At 42.9% G+C, this 23,074-nt stretch overlaps 2 protein-coding genes across 3 annotated transcripts in view; one reads left to right on the forward strand and one right to left on the reverse strand.

The window, feature by feature from the left end:
- The window catches only part of olfml2a (olfactomedin-like 2A), a 23,609-nt gene extending 21,673 nt beyond the window's left edge, over nt 1–1,936 (reverse strand). The window contains exon 1 of the mRNA XM_084316494.1: nt 1,676–1,936. Within this exon, the coding sequence (XP_084172620.1) occupies nt 1,676–1,744 (69 nt within the window). The 5' untranslated portion in view covers nt 1,745–1,936. The remainder of the gene's footprint in view (nt 1–1,675) is intronic.
- Nucleotides 1,937–3,232: 1,296 nt separating this feature from the next.
- LOC311230629 (nuclear receptor subfamily 6 group A member 1-A-like) overlaps nt 3,233–23,074 on the forward strand; it is a gene marked incomplete at both ends in the record, with an annotated part of 166,523 nt that continues 146,681 nt past the window's right edge. For both annotated transcript variants that reach the window (XM_084316972.1, XM_084316973.1), the window contains 2 exons: nt 3,233–3,299; nt 20,862–20,909. In XM_084316972.1, coding sequence (XP_084173098.1) covers nt 3,233–3,299; nt 20,862–20,909 — 115 coding nt within the window. The remainder of the gene's footprint in view (nt 3,300–20,861; nt 20,910–23,074) is intronic.

Raw genomic sequence — 23,074 nt, forward strand, 5'->3', positions numbered from 1 at the left:
CATGGGTGTACCCTAAACTATGCTACAGACACTGTACGTAGACAGAGCAGGGCCACTCTCTCTCTCCACCTCTCTGTCCTCTAGATGACATTACAGCAGATTCCTGGACCTGTCTGCAATCACAACAAGAGACAGGTGCACCAGCCTGACCCCATGCTACCTGCCGTGCCCTCTTCCTGAGCAGGCTTCCACAACATTTCATAGGAGCTGTGGAGTGGTGGAGAGTCTCCCCTAGAAGAGTCGACTACTCTTCTATCAAATGTGGTAGAATCGACTCTTTGACCCAAAAAGGTCTTTCATTTCAGTCCAAATGTATGGCTGACCTGGCGAAAATAATTGTTTCCAAAGCCTAGACATAATAACAAGTCTTGTGACAAGTGGAAGCCCTTTCCTAACGCATTAATGGTCAAGTCAGTGATGGCTCTGTGACCAAATGCGCCAAAAACACTGGAGTTGGCTCAGTAGTAGAAGTCAGAGTCTACTTGAATAATCCCAGAGACAAGCACCGCTAATGTGATATCCTTGTGAGGAAAGAAACACCAGGGGGAGATGCCCTTTCTGACTGCACCCCTCGTAGACATGTTTTCTCAAACTGTACAGCTGTATACTTTGGCATACGGTACAATTATGTACAACAAACAGCTCTGCAGCTATTGTTGTTGGCGTTAGTGCACTCCAGAGCCCATGTTCTCTCCTCTGGCAGGGGGATGCAGTCATCCCCCTGGTCCTTGCAGAGAGCAGGGATTAGGGCTCTCTCTCTCCTCAGGGTGAATGCTACTCTGGGAGAGAGAGAGAGAGAGACGGCCGGGTTACTGAAGTCCAGCAGCTGTGCAAATAAGGGCAGCCAGATATTACTGTTGCCCCCGGTGGGTGCCCATCTCTCCCATATCTCAGCTGGCATCATGCCCGCTGCACTTGAGCTCTCATTTGATCAAACCAAGGGATGTTGTTGCCCATGGTATGCAGCAAAGCCGCCAATTTCAGGATTAGCTCAAAATCTAATAATAACATGTAACATTAAAACATCTGTCTTTCTGAGACGGGGAAAACAATGGTTTGTCCAGGGTAAGAGGGTAGGTGTTTGTTCAAGTCATCTGTTTTGTCTGACACAAAGGCACCATGGCATATGTATATATACAGCCTGTAACAGGTTCTGTGAGGTGGAATGAGGAGAACCTAATAAGGTATAAGATAACACCTCTTAATATTCTGTTTCTTCTAAAGTATTGCCCCTCTGGGATATAACACAGATTCTGAGCACATTTAACACTGAACAGCCAGTGCTTGACTTACAATTTATAGATAATAATCATTCATTTAAGGAGGGATTGCATGTAGTGGGGGACCCTGATGTAAACAAGACGAAAGTCTTTCTCTGGTCTGCATCCCCTTAACAATTGTATGTGTTGAGCTGTACTGTACTGTACCCATTCTGCAATCTGTTCATAAAGTTTTCAATCAATCAATCAATCAATCAATCAATCAATCAATCAATCAATAGTGCCATGTTTAGTCAATAAAAGCAATAATTTGCTTGCCTAATGCAGCAATTGTCCCAATTCAACCAGGTCGAGTTATTATTATCTTTTGCACACACACATAACCAGTAGGCTATATAAAGATTGTATATCACCAGGAAACGAATTTCAATATTAAGGGTATATGATTGACTTACCTTGCTCTGAGCAGTGACATCTTTACATATAACTAGAAGACAGGTTAACAAATTCGTGTATTTCCACATTTTCTTCCTGAATATTTGGTATCAAGTGTAGAATTCCTTATGCCCTCGGAATAACGGCAATACAATTTACGGTATACAATCCATAAGGTTGGACGCTCGTACAAACAGCTTTATTCTAACTCCATTGCCAAGTAATGCTCTGTATTCTGTAGTGTGCAGCGCGCAGCAATCCAAGCTGTCTATCTACCACACGCGCTTGTCCTCAACTCCACACAATGTGCGCATCATCTGTCATCCTCTCTGTCCGCCAGAGATGGGAGGGGCATTTGGACACAATAGATATGAACATTTATTTTGTTCAAGCGTAGTAGGCTACATAGAGAATACATTTAGGAAAAAAATATATCTTGTCAATTTGGTTTTACTAGGCTAGTTCTACATAAAACATGCATGTCAGAAATAGAATATAATTTTTTTCATGAATACGCCCCATATTGTCACCCTCCATTGTCTTCTCCCGTTAAACCTATATTGTTGACTTGCCATCATGTTCACAACAACGTGTATGATAATATCAAATAAAACTGCAAGTTTGGAGGTTTTTAAAGCACTACACTCAAACCTACATCGCTTCACGAAGACAACGCATGAATCCGTTTGTAAAGGATTGTAGCGTCATCTTCTGGCCTTGTACCGTATTGCAGTGCTCGACTCTCAGGCTGTCCTCCAGTTGTCTCCCCGACCCCTAGGCTACTATAACATGGGACCCCAATTCTAAGGCTGGGATATTCTTATTTGCTTGCCCTCCCCCCGAAAAGTTCATACTGAGGAATACTAGGAGGAATTCTTCTTTGGATACTGTAATGCGTCACAATGCATTGGCAAAACCTTTCAGAAAGTGACACATAAGATGTCAGCATGGCACTTTAGTCAAACGTGGACTTTCTTCACTTTACGTAATCGTCCAGATACACTAGTAGTGGATCTGCATAAAATAACTACCAATCTTTTCAGTAATGGTAAATTATTATGAAAAAAGAAGGGCACCTTGATTTTTGTATCAATGCAATAATGACTTGGAACCCAGACGTCAAATATGTTGGTATGGTCTTTTAATAACTGACCAATTACTGTATTTTGTACACTTATTCTTTTTTATTCTAATAATCTTGTTATTAATAAACTGGATTATTGAATGCTGCTAATATCCTTGCGGCCTTGCCAGGACAAGGGGAAAAAAAGAAATGCTGCGCCGTGCTTCTTCAAACTACAAACGGCGCTCAGCGTGGAGACCCCATAACCCAGAATGCCTGCAGCATCGCGTGCGTCATTGCGTAATATGTGTGTTTTCTGGAGATTTGGGGGTGTGGGTGGACTGTTATTCCCCACTGACACCAGTAAGCATGGGACCACGGTCCACCTAGTAGAGTCAGCCAGCGGTGTACAGAGACGGAACCACATTGCATTTGATTAGGGTATAATAATACCGTGGTTAAACGCGTCCGGTTGAAGACAGAAGACAGGACACAGATCAGCCCATGAAGGAGGATGGAGATAGAGAAGAGGGCGAATGGGTTCGAGTACCCAGAGAGAAACAATGCGAAGTCCGTTAGCGGTAGGTTGAGCTACATCATGCATCCTCACTCTAATCCCATTAACAATAACGTTCGTCCTTTTGATCGTGTAAACACCAGGTAGGCTAGCGCTGCACGTTTGGACTACGTAGCTTTTCACGCATGCCCGTTATAACATTATTTAATTAATTGGTTGCCAATAACATCATCTGCAAGCCCATATTTCCCCATATTGAGTGCATGCATCATCGCAAGACGTAGCTTAACTCTGCCTTGCAAAGGCAAAAAGCAGTAACTTCAGTTACTGCCTTTTGCCTTTGTACATCAGAGTACCCCATCTACATGTGTAGATATATACCACTATATCTGTACCCCTCTACATGTGTAGATATATACCACATCTGTACCCCATCTCTACATGTAGATATATACCACTATAAACGGTACCCCATCTACATGTGTATACCACTATATCTGTACCCCATCTACATGTGTAGATATATACCACTATATCTGTACCCCATACATGTGTAGATATATACCACTATATCTGTACCCCTCTACAGATATACAACTATACTGTACCCCTCTACATGTGTAGTCTGATATGGATACCATTAGGGCTATATCTGCAGTGTATTAATAACATACCACTATATCAGTGTTCTACTACAAAGGCAAACTACAACTATACTGCGTTTTGCCTTTGTAGAGCAGAACTGGTTACAATGGAATTACTGTAGCCTTTCCTCGAGCCAGATTGTTATACTATTCATTCTAAAGACGGAGTCAATTATAGTCTTAATTTAAAGGAGAAAAAACACGTGCAGCTAATAAGTGGCTAGAATGTTGTCATATACATTTAAATTGTCTTTGAACTCTGTGGGGAATTATTTTCATCTCAGTTCTCTTTAATATAGGCTTTGTGTCTTTGTTTATCTTGGTATCTTGAATATTTCCCACTGTGATGAGCTTAAGTGGTGTTTGCTGGGAACCGAGGTAGGAATGTTTTTATTTGGACGTGGGTAGTCAGCGGTCTTTTGGAGATCGTAAAAAGTGAACTTTTGAACTTGGAAAACGCCCTGAAGCTATTAGGTTTAGTCACAAAATCCAGTGTTGGACTATTGCACTACAAAAGATGGAAAATATGGAAATGAAGGGGAGAAAGAGGATAAGAAAGAAAAGATTCCAATACAATTGGACGCGTTTTATTAGTCCTATAGCCTATAGCTAAATACAAACAAAACAGAATTCCACTTAGGCTACTTGTGTTTTAGATGATAGTTTCCAAATTATTAGAATTGTATTAAAAAAAAGTTACGATTTCCTAATTTTGCTGATGCGATTGAAGAATCAATAAGACAACCATAAAGCTCCAAGCTTGATCGGTTACTTACTATGGTATCGTGATTAAGACATGTTTTCCCGGCAGCCTCATAGTCTTTAATCTTAATGTGTTACATACATTATTTTTTATTTTCAAGTCTCTATCTATTGACAAGTCAGACCATGAAACAGGCCTCCAGTGCTTTGCTTCTGAGGGACATTACTGTCTCGCATGGCGCCAGTCTCATATCGTGCCCCCATGTGGGTGTGTGAAGATTTATTGACATCTCCAAGATTAAAATTCCTTTAACCGTGGCAAGGAGCTTGTTTGAAACAGAGTTCGAAAAGCTAATGAAGGAAAAGCCTAATTAATGTTTCCGATATGCAGGATGTGTGCTGACTGCTGGATTGTTCATTAGTGAATTAACATTTTGGTTTGTGTAGCCATTTGTCAATACATCTACCAACACTAGAAACATATTAGATAAGCTTGTCATGTATGTCGTTTTCTTAATTATGTAATATTGGTAACAAAGGGCATCTGATTAACTCATTACAAAATAATAATAATAAAAAAAAAAAAAGTATATCAGTTCTACGAGTTTGTTAATTACAGGCCCATCATTTTAATTTGCAGGTTATAAAATCATTAAAGTTGAAATAATATTATGCAATTCGTCTGAACTTTGAGAAACATTAGAAAACAAGCAATTTATAGGCTAATTCATTCGTTTTTTCTTAAATGAAATGAAATTTAAATTGATCTGCCTTTGATTAATTTGTCTGGGAAGTATTTCAATACAAACAAAACAAAGCAAACAAGCAAGCAAACAAACACACAAGAAGACACACTTTTTAAGCTTGCTGTTTTTTTCTTTAACTTTAGTCTAACAGGTTAACAATCCTTAGCATCAGTGATTTTTTTTAGCCAATCTTGAGAACTGCTGAAATGCTTTCAGCTTATCTCTAATTGCCTTTCTTACCCTTAAATAGATTTGAAAAACAAAACAAATTTCCATTGACTCTGAATTGACCCACGTGTCAAGAAGAATTTGCCTTTTCCTCTCTGGTCAATGAAACAGATCTGTTTTAATGTAATTGTACTCGGTTTAAGTTAAATCAGGGGGAAATATGTTATAGGGCAGCAGCCTGGCTGCAGGGCAGCTTTTGCAGATGGAAGTGAAAGAAAATGCTTTGTCAGCCCTGCACTCCGGAGGGGGTGGTGGTAGGTAGAGGACTGTGGTGTTTCCCTCTCCCCGGGGGGACAGCAGTGATGTGGGTGGGGATGCAGGCAGGACAGGATGCGACCCCCGCGGTGCATGGTGGTGAATGATGATTGAGGAGGAGCACAGTACAGGAGGTGGCTCAGGGGGGAGAGGAGGAGGAGCACAGTACAGGAGGTGGCTCAGGGGGGAGAGGAGGAGGAGGAGCACAGTACAGGAGGTGGGGGAGAGGAGGAGGAGCACAGTACAGGAGGTGGCTCAGGGGGGAGAGGAGGAGGAGCACAGTACAGGAGGTGGCTCAGGGGGGAGAGGAGGAGGAGTACAGTACAGGAGGTGGCTCAGGGGGGGAGAGGAGGAGGAGAGGAGGAGGAGCACAGTACAGGAGGTGGCTCAGGGGGGAGAGGAGGAGGAGAGGAGGAGGAGCACAGTACAGGAGGTGGCTCAGGGGGGAGAGGAGGAGGAGAGGAGGAGGAGCACAGTACAGGAGGTGGCTCAGGGGGGAGAGGAGGAGGAGCACAGTACAGGAGGTGGCTCAGGGGGGAGAGGAGGAGGAGCACAGTACAGGAGGTGGCTCAGGGGGGAGAGGAGGAGGAGCACAGTACAGGAGGTGGCTCAGGGGGGGAGAGGAGGAGGAGCACAGTACAGGAGGTGGCTCAGGGGGGAGAGGAGGAGGAGCACAGTACAGGAGGTGGCTCAGGGGGGGAGAGGAGGAGGAGCACAGTACAGGAGGTGGCTCAGGGGGAGAGGAGGAGGAGCACAGTACAGGAGGTGGCTCAGGGGGGAGAGGAGGAGGAGCACAGTACAGGAGGTGGCTCAGGGGGAGAGGAGGAGGAGCACAGTACAGGAGGTGGCTCAGGGGGGAGAGGAGGAGGAGCACAGTACAGGAGGTGGCTCAGGGGGGAGAGGAGGAGGAGCACAGTACAGGAGGTGGCTCAGGGGGGAGAGGAGGAGGAGCACAGTACAGGAGGTGGCTCAGGGGGGAGAGGAGGAGGAGCACAGTACAGGAGGTGGCTCAGGGGGGAGAGGAGGAGGAGCACAGTACAGGAGGTGGCTCAGGGGGGAGAGGAGGAGGAGGAGCACAGTACAGGAGGTGGCTCAGGGGGGAGAGGAGGAGGAGCACAGTACAGGAGGTGGCTCAGGGGGGAGAGGAGGAGGAGCACAGTACAGGAGGTGGCTCAGGGGGGAGAGGAGGAGGAGCACAGTACAGGAGGTGGCTCAGGGGGGAGAGGAGGAGGAGGAGCACAGTACAGGAGGTGGCTCAGGGGGGGGGAGAGGAGGAGGAGCACAGTACAGGAGGTGGCTCAGGGGGGGGGAGAGGAGGAGGAGCACAGTACAGGAGGTGGCTCAGGGGAGAGGAGGAGGAGCACAGTACAGGAGGTGGCTCAGGGGGGAGAGGAGGAGGAGCACAGTACAGGAGGTGGCTCAGGGGGGAGAGGAGGAGGAGGAGCACAGTACAGGAGGTGGCTCAGGGGGGGGGAGAGGAGGAGGAGCACAGTACAGGAGGTGGCTCAGGGCCGCAGAGCGGGGGGGGAGAGGAGGCCACAACAGGCAGATCCATCATGTCTTCTTAACTTGACTCCTTAACTCCTTCTCCTCTCCCCTCCGTCTGTGTCAACAGCACAACAAACAACAAGATGTTGGCCCTGACAGGTCTCTCCAGGCACCACGTTTGATTTGGTTTGGAAGACAAAATAGGAAATCGTGTTTTCTCAAGAATAATATTCAGTGTGGCCCGTAGCCATTATGGCATCTTCTTCGCAGTTGTCAACATTCTAATCTCATATGCAAGATTGTATAAATAAATGGGTTATAATGCCAGGTGTTGCAGTTAGGGTTGTACAATGTATACCGAATTGGCATATGACGATGTCCACAATGAAACATCACGATGGGGGTGGGGGTGGGCGTGGTTCGTCTTTTGGGCTACTCCTATAAAAGGTACTATCATTTCTTATATAATTTCTTTCATACTTTTTATATGTATGTATGTTCGACATTAATTACTATTAATTACTATCCTCACCTTCTCACACAATATTTCCTTACTTTTCCTCCCTATATCAAAAAAGCTATACCTCAGATGATCAATTATTAAAATATTTTAGATTTTCTTGAGATTTCTGAGAATCACTTTCATGTTGATATTTTTTGTTACTGTGACAGTATAGTATACAGTATATGCTATGAGACCAACAATTGGCTCTTTGTTTTCCCATGAGGTGTGAGCAGGGTTAATAAATAATGAGGGTTTGGTCACCAATGTGGAAGTAAATAACCACTGGAGTGCTGACTGCAATCAGTGTTCTAAGCGTTTCATTCATTAAATAGAATTCTTGGTTTCAGCACTGCCATGGTGCTGTCCTGTGGACACTGAATTTCCGCATTGTTGTCAAGGAAACGTCTCAATGTCTAGACTTTTTTTTCTTCTTTCTCTGAGCTGAGACCTGCATAGAGATGAGGGAATAATGTTCGATGCTCCAATGTCTTCCCCCTGCCCCTGTGGGCTGACAGTGTCGTTACTAGGCAACAGCATTCCTCCGCTCATCCCTGCCATAATAAAGGGAGCAGCAGGTAATCAGATGAAGCACTAACATGGATGTCTGTTCCAAAGCGGCAACAAAGCCCATGACACACACACGCAGTGTCAATACATGCACAAACGGTTATCAATGCAGACCCTTTTAAACATCCCCAGAACGATTTCCGAATAGGTTTCATAGGTTATTTGATGCACAATGGTAGCATCACAAAGAGACATGACATTAGACAGAATGAGAACATTTAAACAGTGAAGACGGGACCGCCATTACCACCATCATCATCCACCACCATGCCATTACAGACCGATGCCATCACACAAGGATTTTCAGTAAAATTCTGGCATTGTATGTGTCTATTGTGAAGTACACATCTGGGAGGTAGTAGGCTAATGGATTCTATGGGCTGAGAGAGCAGAGCTAATAGAGTTGTTGCTCTTGAAGCAATAATGGCCCAGTCTCTGTTGGCCTCCATGTAACCTAGGGAAGTATTTACAACCTCCACTTGCTCCATAAGCTAGAGAGTAAAGCCATTGAGAACGAGGCTGGTTGCAGGGATGTTTTGTTCACTGATTCAGCCCAACAGAGACTGTTTTCCCCTTTCCTTTTTTGGTATCTTTTTATTACCGCTCTTTTTTTAATCTTGTGGGGTTTTAATTTTATATACTGCCACTGATAGTGTTGCTTTTTTTAACCACCATCTTTCGATGCAACTTTGTACAAAATGTGCTATATGAATAAAGTCTGATTGATTTGTTGATTGATTGATTGATTGATTGATTGATTGATTGATTGATTGATGGATGGATTGATTGATTGATTCAGCCCGGCAGAGCCAGAGGCCTTAGGGATGAGGTATTGGGGCTTGCATGCAGTGTTTGTGTAGTTCTCTTTCTTCCAGCATGGCTGCCTGTAACATAGCAACCATTGTTTTGTACATGGCAGTGGAGGAGACAATGGTTGCTATGTGAAAAACAATGGTTGCTATGTGTTGATATATGAGAAATATATCAACAAAAACATAATAATTTGGTGTCTTATTACTGGATCTTGTAAACAAGTGACAGTAGAACAGTACCGTGCTTTTACAGTGTTTTACCAACTCTACCACTGCATAGAAATTAGGCATTTAATTTTTTTGTGTTTACCAATGCTTACAGGCAACCATATTGGAAGAAATAGAACTACACAAACATTCTGTGCAATGCCTCAATTAACAGCTGGTATTGAGATCCAGGATGGTGGTTGGGGCGGGGGTTTGGGTGGATAGGCCATAAACTATATTTTTGGTGGAAGGCAGTACAGTAGGAGCACAGGGACAATTGGTACAGTGACACCACCGATCTGCAAGCCTAGGGCCAGGCTTTTGTCGAGGCTCTGTGATATTCAACACGTCGGCCAGCCAGGAGCCATAAACGTCTTCAATTTGAGTTTGAATTTGGGTGGAGGATGACTTTACAGGCAGCTGTAAAACACTGAACTTGGTATGTAGAGTGGAGATGGCTTTCCTGTGAAACTCCGTCTCAACAGCACTAGAGAGGATGCAGTTGTTAGGGGTTATAAAGGAACCCTTCCCTTCCTTTAGAGTTTAGATCATATAGAATCTTCTTCCTCCTCAGACTCGCAAAGTGGACTGCTGTTTTTAGTGGAAACAGAATGTGCCTGTGTTTGGATGCAAAGGTCCTCAGGTGATCGCCAGACGTGAAGAAGAGTGAAGAAATTGGTTTTTGAGGCACAATCAGCCCATCCTCATTGATTAGGGATAGTAAAGTAAATTGATGACTCAGACACCAGTAATTTCACAGTCAACAGCAAAGACACACAGGCCTGTTCACAATGACTGCTTTCACAGGAATCTGCTAAACAATCTGCAAGACATTCTCCCTGAAATGCTTCTCATTACCTCAGACCATGCATACACACACACACACACACACACACACACACACACACACACACACACACACGCATGCACGCACGCACGCACGCACGCACACACACACGCGCGCATACACACACACACACACATCTGCATGCAAGGATGCCGCCATGTCCGTGCATACAGTAACACACACACACACACACACACACACACACACACACACACACACACACACACACACACACACACACACACACACACACACACACACACACACACACACAACACATTATCTCAAACTGTCGGATCGGAATGAGAGGATAGGCTTGAGTCTAAAAAGCTCCAGTCAAAGCTATATATAGGTCAGTGGTCAAAGCTCATGAAGATAACAGCTTTCCTCACAATGTCACACGGTGACACAGTCTGCTGCAGAAGTTCCCTCTGTGTTACTTACTGCTTGTATTATAAGATGATTATTATCAGATGGCTACGAGGCTCTGAGTTTGCACAGTGCAGTACGTATCCAGCTCTGCAAAGGTAGTAAAACTCTGACCTCTGGTATGATGAAAGGGAAGCTGATCCTTTGAGCGTGTCAAGAAGCCCCCACCCCTCTCCGCCTCTGACCAGAGCTTGACCCTAAGCCCAGCCGCCCGCCAGGATTAGGACAGATAAAGACATACACTCAGTAGTTTAACATATATTCATGACAAGGGAACTTGAAAGTCTCAAAGAATAATAAAAACAAAAGTCTTTCAGCACTTCTGGCCCAGTGTTTAACCTGGCGGGTTCATATTTGCACCGTGTGTGCAGTGGCTTCTTTCTTTTTTCTTTTTACAAAGATGCATTTTAATGTCTGTTCCTCTTCGGGGCTCTTCCTCTTTCACAGTGTGAAACCTCGCTGCTTGGTGAACTGACAATCCAGAGTTAGATCATAGGAGAGAATCTGTAGATGATGGTAATGCAGGAGACCTTTGTGTTGTCTTGGGTCTTGTGTCTGTTTTTAGGATGAGTTGAAAGCTGGTGTCAGAGTGATAATGGAACTCACGGGACTCCCAAGTCTTTTTAAATTCTGAACTTGAGTGCCACTTGGGTGTGCACTGCGGGGGCAGTACGCACTGCGAGCTAGGAGCGGCGGGGAGGACAGAGTAGACATTGTGCTGTGTGGTGTTACACAGCGGGGTCGGGGGTCAGCCGCGGAGGTCAAAGGGATGACCACAGAGCAGCCTGTGGAGCCAACACTCGAGTTCCTCCACAATCTGTCATAAGCAATATCCACCATGAGGCGCAGAGGTGGTCTTGGCCACAGTGGGGCAAAACAGGACTAGGATTGCTAATCAGTCAATCAATGAATTCAACTTTATTTGCAAAAAATCCATACAGAGTTGCAATGCAGTTTGCTTTACAAATATCAAAAGAAGATATTAAATGAACAAAGTCAGTGGTAATACATAAAATATACCTGATTAAACGTGAGTAGTAGAAAGATACAATCAATTAAAAAAGGAGATACATTTTATATGAAAGTACTGGCAAAAAGGACTAATAGCCTACCAGTGTTTTTGACACATGGATTGGTTCCACGTTATTCTTGCCTCGATACAAAAATGAAATCATACTCTTTTCCCACCTTTCCATAATCTTTTGGTATTTCTGAAAATGTGGTTATTTTTTACCTATTCACCACTGCCATTGGCTTACAATGTATAATGTATCTGAAATGTGTCTTCAAGACCACATAAACCCATGAAAGTCACCACAGATTAGGGCTGTCCCCGACTAAGGATTTGGATAGTCGACTATGATTGGCAAAAATTTGCCGTTAGTCGACTATTAGTAAAAAAATAAAATAATATATATATATATATATATATATATATATATATATATTTTTTTTTTATCATTCCATTTGGGCTGTGGGGGTGCTTAATGTCTGAAGGAGTCGATTGAAGGCTTCTTGTCCTCTGCAAAAGCATGCAATTGGTCCACTGATGGATACATCTTGATATTTGTCTAGTCTAGTGTGTTCATTAGATGGGTGAAATCCTCTTTCAGTGCCTCTGTGCCTGTTTTCTTAGGCAGTTAGCCTCTGGTATGCGTGCCTTTAGCGTTAGCCACGCTTCTAGGCCTCTTTTCTTTTGGAAAGAATGATACAAAAATAAATTAAAAAAAGTCACAAAAAAAAATTCGACTAAGAGGTTGGCAGTCGACTACGGCTCCTTTCGACCGATTAGTCGACTAATCGACTAATAGGGGTCAGCCCTACTACCACAGATGTTTTGTTTTCCTGAAGATTTGTATTGTGCCTTAATACAGTGTCTAAAAAACGCATCCCACTGTCTATATCATAATGGCAAAGCCTTTCAGGAAAATAAATGATTAACTGATTAACTAAACATGTAAGGGATTAGCATGATATTTAAGCCAAATGTCATAATGTTCATGGGTGTATGTAATTTAGAACACATTCCAGATACACTGAAGCCAACGGCAGTGGTGAATCTTGCATTGTGAAAAAAGTACGACTTCAAGGCAGGAATGACTTGGAACCCACATGTCAAAAAGACTGGTACGGTCCTTTAATTGTATAAAGATATAAGAGTTTGTGCTGCTGTCCTCAGTTGCTCTGTTTCAGACCTTTGAATCATAGGTCCAAAGGAAGCCTCATCATATCTTTTTGTACTTGTTGGATCTACTAAAGCCAGAGTAGTCTTGAGATATAAATGATCAGATAGGTATTCTGGGCAACAAGGCCACATAAGGCCTTAAAAACAAACAAAATAATCTTAAAATTATTTCAGAAGCCAATGCTGGCTCCTCTTAGTTGATGAGTTGAATAATCAGTTGTAATGGGTGTAGTCGACAAAGACGCTTTTAGTTGAATAATCAGTTGAGGCTACTGCTAGCCTTCCCAGCTTCTTCGTCTGACCCACACCGGCAAGGTTTTTCAACTTGAAACCATCGTCGGTGCTCAAACGACCTGATACCCCCTCCCCCTTTGGTGGTGATGGTGAACCAGCTAGATCACAAGCAAGCAACTGCTATGTGATGATTGACTGTGCTGAGATGCACCCAGAAGGATGGAGGACTGGCCAGTCTTCCACCATTTTATATGGTGTTCCTAGCCCCACATAATTCTCCAGAGGGAAAGAAGATACAGCCGAAGTCCCAAGCAGAGACGTCGACTGGTTTCAAGATAAAGAGCTGTTTAAACATAGCTTGATGAATGCTCCCCTCATTGCTTCTGACGCCTTTGCCTCACCTATTAGGAGAGTTGGAGGTTGGGAGTTTCTAAAGAGTATAGCGTAGCTGGTTTGGACCCATGCTGCTGCTGTAGGGAGAACCGTCCACAGAAGTACTACAGTTTGGGGAAATGGGATATGTGTGTTTATGGTGATAATGTTGATGATGATGTCCTAAGTAGCTAGTATGGGCTATCAGCCAACATCATTTGTATCAACACACCAGGGCCTATTCCACCTCAAAAGGGTTTTGTTTAAAATAAAGTGGACTCCCTGTCATGTTAGGTGAACCATATCCTTACTTTCCTACAAGAGCTGTTGGACACCCTCTACATGTATGTGTGTCCCATATCCTCCTTCCATGAGGGATTTGGTAACAAAATTGTTGTTGGTTAAGACATTTCTTCAAGGAGTAAGGAGGATGAGACCGGTCGTTAAACATACAGCCCCAAAAATGGGATATGTCTGTGGTGCAGAAAGCCATGTCGACAGCCCTGTTTGAGCTGTCAAGGAAGTGCCTTTGAAGATAGTGTCTATGAAGACAGTGCTCCTCCTGGCGGTCACTTCAGATTAAGTGAGTGATTTGTGCGCTCTGTCGGTATCCGCTGATTGTACAGTAATCAGGTATGACCTGAGCAGTGCAGTGTCGAAACCCAACCTGTCCTTTGTACTGAAGAACATCAATAGTTCTTACAGGTCAACATGCCTTCCTACCACCGTGAGTACGAGGAGGATAGGAGGATGTATTTGCTGTGTTCGGTTTGTGCCCTGTCATGCTACATGCTGTGCAGTCAGGGCATATGCAAGATGCAAAAACTGCTGGTCTGTGATGGAGGATCAAAGGAATGCCTTTTCCTAAACAGAGATGAGCTCACTGGATACGGGCTGCGATTAGTCTGGCCTATTGCAGTGGGGGCCTGACACCACCTCAGTCAATCATACCTCATTTGTCTCAAGCTGTATTTGTGTTAGCTGCACTGAATGCAGAGATTAGTGTGGAAGACATACTGTATGTATGCATGGCTGTATTTTGGTCTTCTGCATGTACTTTTGTCAGATTTTTATCTGAGGGACATGTCATTTCCTTCCTTCTTGCAATCAGTGTTAGAATCAGCGAGGAAGTGAGGGGGTATGAGAGGTCTCAGAATAATTAGGTTATGGTTTTGCTTATTCACAGGAACTTGGAGCCCTCCTGTTTGGGTCCTCCTTCTGTTTTTATTCATGGTACAGTACAAGGAGGCTTGGATCTGCTTGAACTGTTGCTTGGGTATGAGTAGGTTCAGTGAGGTATACTCTTTTGGGCTTTGCTCCACTGCACTGGTTACCAAGCTTTGAAGTAAAGTGCTAACAATATATAACAATGAATATGAATATATTTCTGGTTATATGAGTTAGCGCACAGCTTCAAAACTGAAGCCTATCTGTGTTTGCTGAATGAAGTGAGGCATATGTGGCAATATATACACCCTTGGGTCTGTGGGGATTATGTTAAATCTTCTGTGCCACTCATACGATTGGCTGGCTGATAGGTAGACTTGTGTTTAGGAGCCTATGGCTGTTCAGGATTACCCATAGTGCTCGCTTTGAAGCTGTGTACTAACTCATATAACTAGAGATATATTAATAATCCAACTATTTTAAGAGGTCCTTTTTCACGATTGGGGGATTTGGGAATTTAGGGTCTTCATGTATTGTTTGAAAAAATACATGATTTACAGTCATGAATAGAAGTGGAAATAGTCCATCTTTCAATAATTCCAATGTGTTATGTATATTTGCTGCCCAATTTATACATGGAAATGTAACAAATGGCTCCAACTTAATAAATGATAATATCAATTGCATTTGTTTTCTAGGAGTAGATTGATTATCCATTAACACTGTTGCAAAGAATAAAATAGGAAGATGAATACATTTCATTGTGTAGCTTTGTATTTATACATGTTGTTTTTGTTCGTTCTTAGCTCAAGGGAAATTTGTTTCGTTTAAAAAATAAGGAAAATGAACAGTGCACTTTGTTACCATACTGAGTCAACTCTGTTACAACCCTGTTGTCAATTTTGTTTTAAAATATTCTGCTTTCAAAATGACCATGTTTTATTACTTAAAAGAATTATCAGAGATTGCTTCATAACAAAATTATTCTTACGAACTTACGTGAAGTAAAATGTAAAATATTGTTGGATACACAATTTTTATTAAATGTATAAGAAATATTCAATAATTCCATATGAATAAAAAGAAACCTTGCAATTAAACTGGTTACTTGTTTTAGTATAAAACGATGTCTCAATCTGGCTTTTTAACCTTTAAATTTGAATAATAAGGTGAGATCTGTAGGTTTTGCAGGGAGGACAGTTTCATTATTATTTACATAGTTAGAGTGTGAATGTGTCACTTCCATAGGAGTTAACATATTTTTATGTCAGTGTATGAATTTCTCCCAAATAGCCTATAATTTCAACAGGTTTAAGCTTGGCAGTTGTTGAAAAGGTTAAATCTAAAATAGAGGTTTTTAATGAGAATAAAGCAAATGTAATGAAAAAGAAAGACATAATGTTTGCTGTACTTCATGGACTCGAAATGTACCCCGAATCCTGGATTGACACGATTGCATACATTTTTAATGTATTAATGAATCAACAAAATCCCAACTATCAGTCGACGACTATGAATGTCTTTAGTTGAGGTCAGTCTAATCAACCTCCAATTCCACTGTCCTTGTTATCCAGATACAATTGCTCCAGAATGCTTGAATGTAAGTATGATAGAAACGGTAGGGTTGGCCATTACCACCCACTGAAGGAAACATTGACCCCGAAAAAAGGGAACAAATGAGCCCCTCAAACGTGAGGCAACAAGCAGCCAGCGACAGGGCAGCGCTGACCTCCTCATTGCCAATTGATCACATAACAGTGGAAATGCCTCTCCCTCATTCTCCTCTGCTCCTTCAGCCCATCTGCTCCTTGAAGGATGCCCACGGCAGCCAGGGCAGGGCAGACTGAAACTCCCTGTAGTCATGCTTCACCGTCTCTGTGGGAGAGGAATGGAGCGAGTGAGCGAGTGACTGCGTGAGCGAGTGAGCGAGTGAGTGAGTGGTGGCCAAGGGCTATTCAACCCACTCGCCCTCTGACCCCTCAGTAGCAGAGGAATCATTTTGTCCTGTAATGTAGTGAAAACAATGACCTATCTGTGGCTGCTGCTTCCTCCCATCAATCAATCTTACAGTTGGAGGAGGGGGGGGGGGGGGGGTAGGCTAGAGGTTGGGGCTCTAATGTCACTCAACCTGCAACTGTATTGTTCAAGTGTAAATGGAAAAAGGTTTGTGTTGAGATCTCGACCATCTGTGCTGTTGTCTAAACCTGTTACTCGCTCACACACTCCTTCTCTCGCCTGCTCGCTCGCTCACTCGCTGACTCTCTTACTCACCTACTCACTCACTCACTCCCTATGCAGTATCTGTCTTCCCCTCTATCCCCCCCCCCCTCCACACACACACAGTGTGACACGTGATAGATGATTGTTGGGGCTTGCTGCAGAGATAAGGCCGGGGCCAGGCAGTCCTCCCCAGCAGGCTGACAGGTAGTAGGGGCCAGTCTACTCAGATGACAGGCTTGCGCACCCCTCCACTGGCCATGCGGAACCCCAGCCATCTGGGACAGAAGAGCCGGGACAGTGATGGACTGATATGGGGGCTACATGGGGGCTGAAGGGGGTAGAATGAATCTTAGAGGGGACGGATTGACACAGGGGGGCCATGCTAATGGGTTGGGCTGGTGGTGGTGGTGTTGGGGGGGGGGGGGGGGGGGGGGGGGGACTGGGGACTTGCTGTACATTGGAAGTTACACTCTGTTGCATGTACATTATCACCAAACCCCATACATTGTGTGGCTTCCTGCACCAACAATCCCAACCTGTGGCAGTAGTTTTACAGTACAAATTACAATGTGATATGACATTGTGTTGTATACCTTTATTCAGTAATACCTCCCAGCCACACAGCTATGTCACTTAAAGGACACTTCACCAAAAAAACATTGCTGATTTATTTTGCACATAATGAATGAATGTGTTTGAATATGTACACCAGTGATGTCATCAGGGACATTGAATCATTGTCTTGTGTTAATTACAGCACCATGAAATGAAAAATAGCAACACCTTGTCTTAGGGACTGCTACCTTATAATTCTATTGAGCTGTAATTAACACAACACAAGGATTCAATGTCCCCGATGACATCACTGGTGGACATATTCAAACTAGGGCTGTCAGTTTATCGCGTTAATTAGATTAATTAATTACACAGCAAATTATCGCGTTATGAAAATTAACTCAAAATTAACACTTTGACTGCCGGGACCCGTCTTTAGACGTCTTTGCTGGCCATGCTAAAGTTGCCGGGGGACGCTGTACGTCGTCCTTATATCAATATTTCAAAAATCTGCGATCGGATTCATAATGTCCCTCCGCTGGCCTGAGATCCACCAGCAGGACCCACTGAGCTCTCTGGCGGTTCAGGAGCGCCATCTGGTGGCCGATCGGCGCAACCGCTTAACAGGAAGCGCAGTAGAGGTTTTGCTGGTCGGCCATATTACTTCCGGGCACTCGGTATAGGTTCCGGCACTCTAGCTCGTCACACTACATAGCGATCGATTGCCAATAACTCGATAAACAACATGATTTGGACGTATATACCATTATACAAGCTGGAGATGGAGCGGGTAATAATATATCCCATAATGATAAAATTTCTACTCGACGATGATCGCCCAACGGCGCGCGGAGACTGGGGTGAGTTTCAGCGTGTAACGTTACCGTCTTCGATAATAACTGATATTATCAACATTTGACCCACATTAGATGATTGGTATAACGCTGCCCACGGAATTATAAACGCCCCCTCGCCCATCCGGTCAACATCAGATGACGTGTAGTAACTTCTAGAAGTACGTCTAGTTGGAATTTTTTATATCGCGCTGATTGCCATCAAACTGTATTTCATCATCAATATAATGCATTTGGGGCTATATATCACGTTCTGGAGAAAGCTGCAGAAAGAGATGAAAACATACTTATACATTAGACCATACTTTACTATGAATATGTGAATGAAAAAGTTTAACGTTGCTACACAATGAACAATACATATAGGACTTTGAATGGGCCCTAATAATGGCAATGTAGCAATAGAATTTAAAAAGTTATAGCCCTGCAAAGAAGGGGACTTTCTCCATAGACAAATAGCGCTGGCAATCTATGGTATATCATTAATTTAACCTTAGGCAACCAAAGTGTTAATTACAATTTTTTTTTTTTTTTTTTTTTTTGTATCTCATTCATTCCATAAGAATGTAGAATACACATTTACAGACTTTTTTTTGCATGTTCTTGGTATCTGATTCTAGGTACATCTATGAATCTCAGGGAATGTATTCCCAGTGTCAGAAATACTAAGAATGGATTGCACGGTGCAAGTTGCACCCTTACTTACAATTCATTATGAATTGAAAATGGGGGACCCTGATGTAAACAAGACGAAAGTATTTCTCTGGTCTGCATCCCCTTAACAATTGTGTGTATTGAGCCGTACTGTATTGTACCCATTCTGCAATCTGTTAATAACATTTTCATTCAATCAATCAATCTGTGCGGTGATTGATTGAATGAAAATTTAATTTTGAGTAAATTGTAATGAACCAAATGAGAATATCAATAATTTTTTTTTTATCTTTGACTGTGAATAACACCATGCTCAAATTGACCAGACCTGAAAAATCTAAGCAAATTAATAGATGGAAGATGATTAAACAGAAGGTTTTGTAGATACAGTACTGAATTCTGCCATCCGGACACATGCAATTTGAAATATGATTATAGAATATAGAATATCAGGCATAAAATGGTTATGCGATTAAAATGCGATTAATTAGATTAATTAATTACAAATCCTGTAATTAATTTGATTAATTTTTTTAATCGCCTGACAGCACTAATTCAAACACATTCATTCTGCGATATAACTGCCAAACTAAATGTGTGCAAAACTGTTTTTGGATGTGTGTGAGATTATGTGCAAAATAAATCAGCATTGTTGTGCCCCTTCAGGTGTGGCATTAGGGGAAGGTGATTATATTGAAATGATCCATTATCAGTTCTCCCAATTTAGGTTTGGTTTACCACGGTGTTGATCTGGATATGAATATAAACATAGTATGAAGTTAAAAAAGAACCACATACGTCGAGCCACGATAACTTTGCTCACTCAGGCCCTAAGTGCTGTCCCTCACAGAGCTAGGACACATAAGTGCTGAGATCGGTCCATTGTGAGGACTCGATACAGTACTGAGACAGGGATTGTGAATGCTTCATTGAGCATGCATGCCTGGGTTCTTATCCTTTACGGATTTGAAGGCGAGGGCACAAGAGCCAGTATGTTATTTTGATGGGGAGCTGATTGCGCCCGGAGGTTGCGGAGGTTTTTGAGGTGAAAGGTTAAAGATGCAGCCCTTCTTTGTCAACACACAATGGGCCACAGCGGAGGAGGCTCTGGCTGCATTGGCTGCTGCTGGAAGCCCTCCCAGCCCCAGGCTATAACGCTCAATAGCCTGTCAGCAGGATTAGCGGCGGAGACCACACACTGGAGCACCATTCTTCTATGCTGCTGCTCCATTATCTGCTAATACTGCTGCCCTGGGCTTCTTATGGAAACCAGGGTTAATCCTGCTGACGGTCCGAATGGTGGCATTTAGGATTGATCCTTTGTGGAAGAAAATTGGAAAGTTATTTGATAGAAATTATACCGGAAATCAATATTGTCAAACACTTTATACCCACCATGCATGTGCCCATGTGTACAGGTGTGTGTGTGTGTTTGTGCATGTGCATCTGTGTGTGTGTGTGTGTGTGTGTGTGTGTGCGTGCACGTTTGTGTGCGTGAGTGCATAAAATGTGCTTAATGTGTGTGCGAGAGTCAAAAGTTAGTATGGCACGTGTGTGTGTGTGTTGGTGTATGCTCCAGGGAGAACATATGCCAGTGTAGCGGAGCCGGGTGGGGGGTGCGTGTGTGTGCGGGGGGGGGTCTGGCGTGTGTCGGGTCAGGGGTCTACACAGCTGTTGATAGCAGGGTGGTACACTGACAGAGATAGGGGGATCTGGTGTGCCGACGGGCCACTTTGCACACTTACGCATTTGAATGATGAAGTTATAGGCCAGCCTGTGTGTAAGTGAGAAGTGGCCTGGCGTCCACTCCAGATGACCAGCACAGATGGTCAGGCTCCGATGGCCCCCAGTCGCTGCTCGGTGTCTCTGTGTGTGTCTGAGTCTAAATGATACATTGGAGGATGAGACCTTATAACTACTGTAAGTGATGTCTGTGTCGCTCCTTTGTTATTCAGGCTTCTACGTGGACCGTCCATTGGAAGCTGAACAGAATGACGGGATGGGTGAGTTTGCATAAACACCTCAAATGTTTCTCTTTCGGAACATTAGTCATTTCATCTTGTGCACTCGTATCTCCATTATTACCTCTTTATTTACTATGTTGACCAATGATAATGTTCTGCATGTTAATTATCCCACTATCCCCAGTAATTACAATGCAAAACAAATTCTGAATTGTCATTACTTGTCAGGTACATGTCTTATAACAATACCATGCAACATTATCATCCATAAAGGTCATGATGCAACTAGGGCTGGGTATTAAAATGCAATACTTTTATCAGTGGAATTGCTTCAATACTATCTAATATAGAAAAATGCTGTGTCATTCCATTTAAAATGTTTCTTTTAATCTCATCACCATCAATGAGCCAATAAGCATGTTTGTTCCAAGATATACGATTGATTGTGATGAACCCTTTCACTACCACACCACCAAAGGGTTAACCCTTCCACTGCGACAATACAGAAGGTTAACCCTTTCACGGCCACGCGACAAAGCGTCTGTAGTGTGGTAGTGAAAGGTTAACCTTCTGTAGTGTAGTAGTGAAAGGGTTAAGCTCCCCGAACGGCCCTGAAGTGCCACAAAGCGTTGGTATCGGCAGCCAGTTTCCTTTTGGCGTCCTTGTTAACAGATTAGACTGCGCCATGGCTGGCTTGTGATCTGCAGCCATGGTTTCGGCGTCTGGTCTATTTTCTCCGGTAGTCACGAGCAAAACATATACCAGATTAGAAAACCATCAAAACTGGATAAACAAACACGCTAATAAGGTTTTAATATGTTGTATTGTAATTGTATATCAATGAAGGTACAGATGGGATGTGCTTTGTCAATTATATATATACATATATATATATATATATATATATATATATATATATATATATATATATATATATATATATATATATATATATATATATAATGCAGTTAATTTGCGGTGAGGAGAGGAGAAGGGAAAGCAGAGAAAGACACGCACACACACACACGCACACACACACACACACACACACACACACACACACACACACACACACACACACACACACACACACACACACACACACACACACACACACACACAGAGGGGAGGTGTTGTTGGAGAGGGAGTGGAGATGAACAGTGCAAGAAGGTGATAGAGTTTTTCTCTCTCGGGTCGGAGACAGGTACAAACAGAGACAGGTTTAAAATCATGGATTTAAAATGTCCAAGAGTTATCAAGCTCTTGATTTTTTATTTAACCCATAATAAATATCAGCTCTACCTGTGATTATAAAAGAGCAGCGGAACAGACTGCCGCATTGGGGAATTGCTGCTGGTGTAAACAGCCAGACGTATTGCATGCACGAGAAATGACGCTTGTGTCACTTTGACAGCGGTGTGTCTCCAGCGTTAGATCATATACACACATCACTCGCCAAAGTAAAGTATTGAAAAAAAGCATAATTTTGGTATAAGATAAGATACGATAAGATATTCCTTTATTGATCCCCTTGGGGAAATTCAGGCATCATAGCAGCATGGGGGAGGGGAGGTACAGGTAGTAGAATACATGGTACAGGTCATAGAATTATAGTACAGTGAGAAGTAAAAATAAAGATTGAATAAAAAAAGGCAGCGTAAACAATATAACAATATAATTAACTCTGGACATGCGCATATGGGCAACAAGGTGCAAGATGAGGGTATGTATGCCCTCTCAGTTATATTTGCCCTACAATAAATATAGTTACAATATATATAATCTAATAATCTCATATCTAATCTAATAATCAAAAAATGCTAAATGCAAAAAATGCTAAATATATGCTCTGATGAAGTATACAATATACACATAAGGTGCAGTATGCATAAGGTAATAGGTATGTATGCCGTGATATACATCATACGTCTAATAATACCTAGCCCTAGATACAACAATGCCCCTCCAACTATGACTACAGTCTACACACTGTACAGCGGAGGGCAGAGGTTTCAGTGGCTGGTTGATGCTTCATAAAAAGCACTAGCTAAAGATTGCTCTCTAGTGGTGAAAAAGAGAATCACAAATGACGTGATTCCTTTGCAATCCACTAGAGGGGAGTATGAACTCAATAATGATGTAGGAACCAATTCCAAAGAATCCGGTCCCTTAACAATAACATGAAATGAATGTGATATAAAATG

Source organism: Notolepis coatsorum (assembly GCF_963971535.1).
Source record: "Notolepis coatsorum genome assembly, chromosome: 1".
NCBI classification, from domain to species: domain Eukaryota; kingdom Metazoa; phylum Chordata; class Actinopteri; order Aulopiformes; family Paralepididae; genus Notolepis; species Notolepis coatsorum.